Source organism: Malania oleifera, chromosome 4 (assembly GCF_029873635.1).
Source record: "Malania oleifera isolate guangnan ecotype guangnan chromosome 4, ASM2987363v1, whole genome shotgun sequence".
Classification (NCBI taxonomy): domain Eukaryota; kingdom Viridiplantae; phylum Streptophyta; class Magnoliopsida; order Santalales; family Ximeniaceae; genus Malania; species Malania oleifera.
This window is the reverse complement of record NC_080420.1, coordinates 9,457,279-9,467,953: the sequence shown is the minus strand read 5'-3', so window position 1 is coordinate 9,467,953 and position 10,675 is coordinate 9,457,279. Positions and strand designations below refer to the sequence as shown.

The 10,675-nt window shown below is 40.0% G+C and overlaps 1 protein-coding gene across 3 annotated transcripts; it reads left to right on the top strand.

The window, feature by feature from the left end:
• The first annotated feature begins 402 nt into the window (after window positions 1–402).
• LOC131154264 (homeobox-leucine zipper protein MERISTEM L1-like) lies at window positions 403–6,738 on the top strand. 3 transcript variants are annotated; one of them, XM_058106931.1, is made up of 12 exons: window positions 403–797; window positions 2,137–2,431; window positions 2,770–2,887; window positions 3,060–3,248; window positions 3,372–3,815; window positions 3,913–4,014; window positions 4,205–4,405; window positions 4,528–4,702; window positions 4,797–5,068; window positions 5,331–5,426; window positions 5,526–5,913; window positions 6,251–6,738. In XM_058106931.1, the coding sequence occupies exons 2-11, from the start codon at window positions 2,208–2,210 to the stop codon at window positions 5,889–5,891; spliced, it is 2,187 nt and encodes a 728-aa protein (XP_057962914.1). In that variant the 5' UTR covers window positions 403–797; window positions 2,137–2,207; the 3' UTR covers window positions 5,892–5,913; window positions 6,251–6,738. The 3 variants fall into 3 exon arrangements, with proteins under 3 accessions (XP_057962914.1, XP_057962912.1, XP_057962913.1); XM_058106929.1 differs by having other exon boundaries at window positions 430–1,481; XM_058106930.1 differs by lacking the exon at window positions 403–797 and adding an exon at window positions 799–1,473.
• The last annotated feature ends 3,937 nt before the right edge of the window (window positions 6,739–10,675 follow it).

The following is a 10,675-nucleotide window of genomic DNA, read 5'->3' as shown; positions in this document are numbered from 1 at the left end:
AATTGTTTTCACTCTCCATTATTCACTACATTTTTTTTATATCCAGTGTATTTGAAAAAACCAATCTAATTATATTATTAGCATTATATTAACGTTTTATTTAATCACTTAATTAAAAGACAAAAAAGAAAAATTCGAGGGAGTGAAAAGGTTGGAGAGCCGTAATTCCTTCTCCATACCACAGAGAGGAAATTTAAACATCAGATGCAATATTTCTCTCTCTCTCTCTCTCTCTCTCTCTCTCTCTCTCTCTCTCTCTCTGTCTTTCCATCGCCATTACTCCTTCATAAATGCTATTGCACCCTCTCTATACGCTCTGCAATAACTCCCCGCTGCCACATCTTCTCCAGCTGTTCTCTTTCTTCTTCTTCTTCTCCCTCTTCTCTCTTTCTCTCTCTCCTCGATTCCATCTCTCCTCTATTTTATCGTCGGTTTCCTGGTGTGGGCCTCTTCTCACTCAGCCTCACTCTGTGGATGACCATGCCCACTGTTCTTTAAATTCATCTCTCCTGAACAGCAAGAGACTCACTCACTCACAACCTTCTTCCCTCCCTTCCTTTTCTCTCCGGAGAGACCCTTCATTCCCCTCCCTTCCCTTTCTTCCTTCCTTTTTCCCTACTGTGGTTTCCCCCTACTTATTAATTTACACCCACCACCAAAAAATAAAGAGGAAAAAAAAAAAAGAAATCGTGCACCTTTTCCCTTATTTAATTCTCACCTTCCTCCTATTAACTGCAGAGTTAATGTGCATTTTTTCATGGTCAGCACCTTGGTGAATGCCCTCGCTGAACCAGTCTGTAAGTCATAACCTCTCTTCTCTTTCTTCTCTTTCTTCTTTCTTCTTCTTCTTCTTCTTCTTATGCTTTTCATTTTTTTATCCGTTATTTTTAGAGAGAGAGAGAGAGAGAGAGAGAGAGAGAGAGAGAGAGAGAGGTGTGCGTGGGCGTTATGAAATCTTTGTTGTGGTGAAACTGGTGGGTCTCGGTGAAAGGCCTTTTTGCAGGATATTAGGGTAGCTAGGGTGGTTTTGTGTTTTAGAGAGGTGTGGTTTTTCGGGCACGTAAAAGGAGATGGGGCAATTAGACGTTTGGTAAAAATAAAAATGCCCCAAAAGCAAATTAGTCATTTCTGGTGTGTGATTACTAGTAATCATCTCATTAGTTTTGCCAAGAATGAAACAGGGAATCTTTAAATAAAGACAATTTCACAAGCCAGCGTCAACCTAAGTAAACCCAAAAAAAAAAAAAAAACAGATAAGAGAGAGAGAGAGAGAGAGAGAGAGAGAGAGAGAGAGAGAGAGAGAGAATTTAGGGTTTGGGGGAAATGAGGTGCATGAGGCATATTTGCTGCTGCTGCTGCTGCCGCCCCCGCCGGCCGGAGTGATGCTTCCGGCGAACTAGCAAAGCACCTCCAGTGATGTTCCAGCCTCTAGGAACTCGATCGGTCATCTCTCCTCAGGGCTGACTCAGCTCGGTCAGGAAGTACAAACCCTGATTTGTTTCTTCCATGTAGCTTTTATATTTCAGATGCATACACATGATTCTTCCTTTTTAATTTGTCTTCTCAGTTCCGCCCTTCACCACTTTCTGGTTTCTTTTCACCATTTTCTAGCTTCATTTTCTCCTTAATTTATATTCATCCTACCTCTATTTGATCTCTATTTGCTGTTAAGTGTAGAGTCCTTTGAGATCAAACAGGTTTAAGCAAAGGGTATTATTCATATTTTTCCATCAAAATCATTCTCGATAGAAACACCTCAGTTGAGAGAGAGAGAGAGAGAGAGAGAGAGAGAGAGAGAGAGAGAGAGAGAGAGATATTTGGGCCTTCCAATGTACATAAATGATAAATATCAACTTTTGCACTAGGGATCTGTCGATTGCACACGAAATTTAAGTGTGATCCAAAGCATATCATAGGCCCCTTTTCCTATTGGGAAAAATGCTGCACCATTTGCTTAAATAGTGTGTGTTCATTAATCCCATGTGAGAACCAAAAAAAAAAAAAAAACAGAAAACTATTTTGTCCAAACTGCTCCTTAAGGACTGATCCATATGATGAGGATTTTATGCATAGTTTTTGCTTTTCCTTTCCATTATCCACTGTTACTGACTTCTGTGCATATATTTCTTTTGGCAGATTGAGAAGCTTGTTCATCCATCATCAGCTTTCAAACAGTGCTTGCAGAATTTAGCTAGGGCTCGTGAAAAATGTTTCAACCGAACATGTTCGACAGCCACCATCACTTGCTGGACATGGGCAACAGAACCCCTGATAGCGAATTGGGAAAGATCAGGTCTGATGACGACTATGAGACCAAATCCGGAACCGAGAACATAGATGCTCCTTCAGGCGACGACCAAGATCCCAACCAGCGTCCCAAAAAGAAGCGCTACCATCGCCACACCCAGCATCAAATCCAGGAGATGGAAGCGTAATATATATTGTTTATGCTAGAACTCCTAATTAATTTTTCTCTATTACCCCTTTTTGTTTTTAATGTGCGTAATTATGGATTAGTCAACATCTTATTCAATGTTTGGTTGGCTAGAATATAACAGAATAAACAAATAAAATTATATAATGAACATGCACAAATAAAGTGACCAATTCCATTTCATATACTAAATATTTAGTTTGCGATTTAATTTCATATACTAAATATTAAGTTTGCGATTAATGAACGACTTAAATATACAGACATACATACACACACACACATATATGTCTATATAAACTAAACGCAAGTGTTCATCATATATGGATGATCAGTTTCTTCAAGGAGTGTCCACACCCCGATGATAAGCAAAGAAAGGAGCTGAGCCGGGAACTAGGGCTAGAGCCTTTGCAAGTCAAATTTTGGTTCCAAAACAAGCGAACCCAAATGAAGGTAATGCTTTGTTTCACCATAAATGGTATATATGCATTTCACACATATTAGTCTCGTTAATTTTGTCACACGGGTTGGTTTACCATTTAAAAATTCTCCTTGTGCTCATAAACCCAGTTTATAATATAAGGCAACCAATATATTCTTGTGCTTACCACAATTTTTGTGGCAGGCTCAACATGAGCGCCAAGAAAACACACAGCTAAGGACTGAAAATGACAAGCTTCGCGCTGAGAATATAAGGTACAAAGAAGCCCTCGGCAATGCAGCATGCCCCAACTGTGGAGGCCCAGCAGCCATCGGTGAGATGTCCTTCGACGAGCAGCATCTGCGAATCGAGAATGCTCGCTTAAGAGAGGAGGTAATGTTCATTGGACAATTTATGTTGTTTCATTAGATCTTATAGCAGTTTAATTTGAAGAAAGAAGCTCATTCAAATTTGGGCTGGCTGGAATTACCCTGATACAGCACTTTTTGCATATAGATTGATAGGATTTCTGGAATAGCTGCTAAGTATGTTGGAAAGCCAATGGTTACTTATCCTCATCTTTCGCCTCAAGCACCATCTCGCTCCCTTGATCTCGGTGTTGGGAATTTTGGGCCGCAGCCTGGAAGCTTGGTTGGCGATTTGTATGGAGCAGGCGATCTTCTACGATCGGTTTCGGGGCCAACGGAGGCCGATAAGCCCATGATCATCGAGCTTGCTGTGGCAGCAATGGAGGAACTGATCAGAATGGCTCAAGGAGGGGAACCTTTATGGATGCCCAGTGCTGACAACTCTACTGAGATTCTGAATGAAGATGAGTACTTGAGGACTTTCCCTAGGGGGATTGGACCGAAACCCTTGGGGTTAAAATCTGAAGCTTCCCGCGATTCTGCAGTTGTCATTATGAATCATATCAACCTTGTTGAGATTCTCATGGATGTGGTAAGACTTTTCTCCCCATCACTGGGCCTGTGATTTCATAATTATATTAAGATCTTGTCCAATTCACTGCTTTCTCATTCTTGACTTAAATTTTCAGAACCAATGGTCAAGTGTGTTCGCCGGCATTGTATCAAGAGCAGTAACCCTAGAAGTCCTTTCAACTGGAGTGGCAGGAAACTACAATGGAGCCTTGCAAGTGGTATGACATTCATGTACAAGTGCTTTAATATTCTATTTCATTCATCTACATGCAAGTATGCCTTTTGAGTTTAAAATTTTATTGTGCATTTACCGCATGGTTGCATATCAGGATAATGCCCAGAACATGTTCTTGGTTCAAGTACCTTCTATACTACAACATAGCTAACTATTGCAAATTGATTTTACAGATGACAGCTGAATTCCAGGTTCCTTCACCCCTTGTTCCGACTCGGGAGAATTATTTTGTAAGGTACTGTAAGCAGCATGTCGATGGGACTTGGGCAGTGGTTGATGTTTCTCTGGACAACTTGCGTCCCAGTCCAATACCGAGATGCCGAAGAAGGCCATCTGGTTGCTTAATTCAAGAACTGCCAAATGGGTACTCAAAGGTGATTATGATAATAGTCCTAGCTAACTGTTCACCCAACTCATACAGAAAATGTTATCTCTTGCACACACAATTAGATATACTCAATTCTGTCTGCTAATTCTCAGTTATATGACGTTTCAGGTTATATGGGTTGAACATGTAGAAGTAGATGATAGAGCTGTTCACAATTTATATAGATCACTAGTGAATTCAGGCCTTGCATTTGGAGCAAAGCGCTGGGTGATGACATTGGACCGACAGTGCGAGCGCCTTGCTAGTTCGATGGCCAGCAACATTCCAACTGGAGATGTTGGTGGTAATTACAAATCTCACTTCATGTACCTTTCCCCACAGTACTATAAATTTTTGTGTTATTTCAATTAATTATTGTTAAGTAATTATCTCTGCAGTGATAACAAGCCCAGGAGGCAGGAAGAGTATGCTGAAACTGGCAGAGAGAATGGTGATGAGCTTCTGTGCTGGTGTTGGTGCTTCCACAGCACATACTTGGACCACATTATCAGGCAGTGGAGCGGATGATGTGAGAGTGATGACCCGAAAGAGTATGGATGACCCTGGCAGGCCTCCCGGCATTGTGCTGAGTGCTGCAACTTCCTTCTGGATTCCAGTGCCTCCCAAGAGGGTTTTCGATTTTCTCCGTGATGAGAACTCACGCAGTGAGGTATATATATATATATATGTATGAAGCAGTTTCGAAGCATTTGCAGCATTCAATTATCTTCATCCATTTTGTTCCTATATGCCTATATCTATTTGCATATCTGAATGTCTTAATTATTTAGACTACATTAAATTCTTTGATATAGGCAAAATGACCTTAAGCATTCTAACTAATTGAAAATTTCGGGTGGGGAATACCATGTTAATTGGTTTTTCCCATTGGATCAAAGAGATTTAGAATATAGATTCAATCTTATGTGCAGTGGGACATCCTTTCAAACGGGGGCCTAGTCCAGGAAATGGCACATATAGCCAATGGTCGCGATCCAGGAAACTGCGTTTCGCTTCTCCGGGTGAATGTGAGTTGCACAATCTAGCTAGCTTAAAGTTTATCAAAAAAAAAAAAAAAAATTCCTTTGATGCAACCTAATTAGTTTAATTGTCATAATAAATTGTAGAGTGCAAATTCAAGCCAGAGCAACATGCTGATACTGCAAGAGAGCTGCACTGATTCCACCGGCTCTTATGTAATCTATGCTCCTGTTGATATTGTGGCGATGGAGGTGGTCTTAAACGGGGGAGATCCGGATTATGTCGCACTCCTGCCTTCTGGTTTCGCCATTCTTCCCGATGGCCCGGTGCTCAACGGTGGAGGAATTCTGGAGGTTGGATCTGGTGGTTCTCTGCTGACTGTTGCATTCCAGATCTTGGTTGATTCTGCTCCAACTGCAAAACTCTCGCTCGGATCGGTGGCGACTGTTAACAGCCTCATCAAGTGCACTGTTGAGAGGATCAAGGCTGCCGTAATGTGTGAGAGTGCGTGAGCACTCGAATGTCTTAAATATGGTGAGCCAATTCTTCTACCTTGCTTGTTTTAGACTCCATTCATTTGAGTCTTGGGAGATATTCATGATTTAGTACGTTTCTTTTTTTTGTAATATAGTACTTAGGGTTTCTCAATAATTAACTTCAACCAAAAAAAAAACTCGGTACACAATGCCCTTGCTCAATAAGTAACGCAACCTTACTTTCACAGTTGGAAATCTTGGTGGTTTGCATGCCTTGAACCCACATCTTTACTTTTGAATCAAGGCTCGCCTTTAAAATACTAAATACATAAGCTTTACTGTCTATGGTATATATCCTTGTTATCATGATTTGTTAATTTGTTGCTTTGTTGCAGTGAACCAACAGATGGGAAGAGAGGAAAATGCAGAAGCTAGCTAGGAAGGCGGTAGGAAGGGGATTGGCCGTTTGGTGTTTTGCTCCACTCGTTAAAGAGCATTAGAAGAAAAGAGGAAGTCAAGAACGCACCTTGCATGATCCTTGCCTTGTGGTGTTTGTTTGTTAAGGCAAAATTAATTACAGCGGCAGTAATTAAGAAAGCAGCATTTCACCACACTGCAAGGGTAATAGGTTCGGGTATTGACTTTGCCTTAGGCAAGCGTATATCTATCTATCTAGCTATATATATATATAACCATTATATATATATATGTAATGGTAAAACCAAAACTTTTGTTACCATATGTATGCTTCGGACTCCTCTTTTTTACCTTCCCATTTTGTTTTAGGGTTTAGGTTTTTCCTATGGGATTTTCAATTCCTTGTGTTTTCCCCCTGTTTAAGTTGCTGGAAACATTTGGTAATTGAGTTGAACTTTTGAACTTATTTTCCATTTATTTGGGCTTGGGCCCTTTTCACAATCTCATACGAAAGTATGGGCCCTGCCAGATGAAAAAGTACTAGGCGTATTGGAGCCCATGCACCCATTCTCTTGTAATAGTGTAGGTTCCATTTTCATGGGACCTCCTTTCTGGTGACGGAGGGGAGTTTGTTCACCTAATGCACCCAATACCTTCTCCTTTGTGGTTGAGTTGGTGCATGAGCGACTAGCGAGGATTGAGTAGTTAATAATATGAAGAAGTTGCAAAGATCGATTTTTCTATGTGAGATTTAAAGCTTACACAATTTAGCAAATAAAAGATATACTCTACTCTAGCGCCAATCTCATCCCACATCATTTTTGTCAACTTAGAACATAATTATAACCATTTAATTTGTAATATCAATTCCTCACAACTCTATTTCGCCCAAGCATGCAGCAAATCATTCCAAGAATATATATATATACACATGGACAATTTTTTCCCCTTAAAAATCAACTAAGTGAGCACAGAGGTGTGAATGAAAAGGTGCCCGGTACACTCGACCATGCACCTACCCTCTCTTACAAGGGGTTCGAATTCTGGTTAATGGGTGCTGCTTTCTTTTGGGAGAGAGGGAGGATGCATGCACAGGTAAATTCATACCATCTCTCACAGGTTGTCCATATCTTGTGATCTATAGAGTTTGTGCATATACAAGGAGCACCCCAAATATGTTTCAAATTAGGCTTTTATTAAAATAAGCACCTTATATTTTTTTGAACCCTTCAAAAAAATTTTCCACATGAGAGCAAGTCTTTGTTTTATGGGGGAAAAAAGTAGCACTGTATGGTCAGTGAGGCATGACTTGTCCTACAACTCAATTGAATCTTTGAGACAAAATATTTAGGATGCTAATTAAAATGAGATGATTCTATTTATATTGGTGCATGTTGGTAGGGTCTAAAACATTAGTCATAGTTTTTCATATTAGAAGTTTCATGTTCATCAAACATTAAAATAACTCTTGCTAGTAGGCTCACGAAAGTTTGGGTTCTTAACTATCAAAAATAATATTTATAAAACCTAACCTAATCCCAAGTTCAGTAGAAAGTGGGGAAGTCAGGTATCGCTCCACGGGGATTAGAGTGCAGTTATCAACCTTTTTCCAGATTAGTTTATTAAAACTTTGTATAGAAAGAAGTGTAAAGGTGATATTTTTGTGGTGTTTCTAACAACTAATGGAAAACATGTAAAATCTAAAGTCCCCTATTCCTACAAAGCGATGCTTCGACTTGAATCAGACAGTGGACGCCTTCCCTCTGACTACACTCCACCATCTATCCATTGAAGTACTAACTCGAGAATCTCAAGCCAAGCGGGAGAGGGTCGTTCGTCATTCGAGGGCATAAGGTAGCAAGGGTGCACCAACCGTCCGGAGCACAGTCGGGAACCGGAGTATACCCTGTCTCAATGATCACAAACACCTCTACAGTTCCATAGCCAACTACTTTTATCTGGTAAAGACTGCAGTAGTGCTTATCCTTATCTGCAATCTTTCATTAGAATCAAAGCAATAAATGAAAGTGAGTAAAAGAAAGTATATAAATGAAAGCAGTAAATTGAAAGCATGTAAAAATCATCCCTTGGTATTCGAATTGTCTCTCAAAAACAAACGTCCCTGCAACAAAATGACCATCTAATCTAGTCAAAAAATATGAAAGTGCGGCCAGTTGTCACAGGACGTCGAGCACCTCTTGTACAATCCAGAACTGATATTGAAATCTAATCCAACTAATGTACATTGATTCTCAATGGTGTTCAAGGTCTGTCATTAACCTAAAATCGGCCAAAGAGGAACCCCTAGAACATATTTGTAGCTAATATTTATACCCATTAGGGTTTACAAGGTTTGAATTTCAAAATAGGAAAGTTTAGCACAAAATCATGCGTAGAAGATCGTCGCTGGAGACCAGGTCACACCCTTGTTTTTGCTGGTTAAGATCTAGACTCGGTCGCCCCTCAAGGCTTTGTTGGTCGAGATACTGGTTGAGATCTAGACTTGGTTGCCTCTCAAGGTCTTGCTGGTCGAGCACTTGGTCGAGGCTCTCAGTATTTCAATCTTCAGTTCAGCTCAGGAACTCAACCTGGTCGCCCCTCAAGGTCTTCCTAGTCGAGCACTTGGTCAACACTCTTGGTATTTTTGGGCTCAATAAGCTTCAGTATCTCGACTTGGGTCGCCTCTCAGGGTCACATTGCCGAACACTTGGTCAAACCTTGTAGCATTTCTTCTTCAATTTGAACCTTGGAGTTTGCATCTTTTGCCCTAGTCGCCCCTTGCGTTAGACGGTCGCACCACATGATCTAACAGAGTCTTTTTTTCTATTTTATGTGTGTTAAGGCATTAGGAGTTTGGCTAGACAGCTGATCCCAAATACTCTCTTGGCTTCTTGAATTTCTTAACTCCTCGATTTTAACTTGTTTTTCTTGAAACAAGAACAAACCTTGCATAACTTTGAAATATGATAACGAAGGGCATATACATAATAAAAGAAGAAAAAACAAAGGTAAATGAGGGCCTTAAATCATGCATTTTAGGAACTCATCACAACCCCTAGCTAACACTTTGTTAGTCCTCGAGCAAAGAAAAAACTAAGAAAACTAAGAAAATCCTATCTACCTTCTCTTTCATGGGAAACACGATTGCATTTACCGTATGCAATAAGGCTTTAAACTAAACCCATAGGTTGATCCTAGTGGACGAGTTGTAGTCTCATGAGGGTTTCCAAAGATATACCCACAAACACCAACTCAGTGAACATAAGATAATATTACATGCAATACACTCATACCATTTTACATACAAGAATATAGCCTAGTTACATATATGCATTTTCATACATGACTCCATTATACACACACTCCATAGCAATTTACTTATGTTAGTCTCTACAACACCTAGCCATAAAAAACAATACACTCATAGAGAATCACCCATCAATTACAATTCAGAGCTATATTATCATGTAAATTCAAGCATAAATAGGTTACATCACAAGGCATGTGTAAAGTGCATGATCTGTCACACTCAGGATACCCTTAGACACCTACAGAACTGTTGTCTTGACTTAGCCTCACTAGTATACCCTCAAACGGTTGTCTTGACTTAGCCTCACTAGTATACCCTCAAAAACACTCAAGAAAGATATGTTCACTCTTATATGTGAGGAAGAATGTCATGATCAAACATCCCATATATTTTGAAGAACTGACGTTAAGCATGGAGTAAACTAATCTCATCGGAATGGGACCTAGCCAAACATAAGGTGTCGAGTCCTTCACCCTAACATCTTCTCACCTAATCTCCACATCCAATCAAGACCACCCTAGGTTGACCTATTCATAGACCAGACGTGAATATAACTCATGCATCAGACAGCTGAAGAGTCTTGTAGAATCATGTGTTGTGTCCCTAACTTGACCTTTTCATATATAGAGCAGGTACTCTACATATTTTTCATTTCCTTTTCTTTTTCTTCTGCTCGTTCTTTTTATCATTTTTATTTCATGATCAGTTAGGGCAATTTTCACAACTTTTTATGTCTTCATATCACCAATGGGACTTTAAGCTCAAAAAGGGGTCCATGAACTATGTCTGTTTCTAAGGGTGGCTCAATTTTCACGTCATGAGTAGGCTACAAGACCTAGGTTTATATCTTCCCACTAGACATCACCTCTAGGCTAGCAAATGCAAAAAAGGAGACTAGCAGGTAAAGAAAATCCAGAAAGAAAGGGAAAGTTGAGTTCCATAAACTCGAAATTTAACGTCAACAACTCAAGAAATGAACGAATGACTCAATAGTGCATCACAAGGTGTCATAATCTCCATGGTTGTTCTCTCAGTACTCTCAAGGAACCCTAAGTGCTACAAATCACATGTAAGTGCGTTTTTAGCCTCGTGA

Bases quoted from the DNA above. Each gene is read 5' to 3' on its own strand.
- LOC131154264 (XM_058106931.1), top strand. From the start codon at position 2,208: ATGTTTCAACCGAACATGTTCGACAGCCACCATCACTTGCTGGACATG. The intron at 3,249-3,371 runs GTAATGTTCATT...TTTTGCATATAG, and splicing joins ATGCTCGCTTAAGAGAGGAG to ATTGATAGGATTTCTGGAAT. The intron at 4,703-4,796 runs GTAATTACAAAT...TTATCTCTGCAG, and splicing joins TCCAACTGGAGATGTTGGTG to TGATAACAAGCCCAGGAGGC.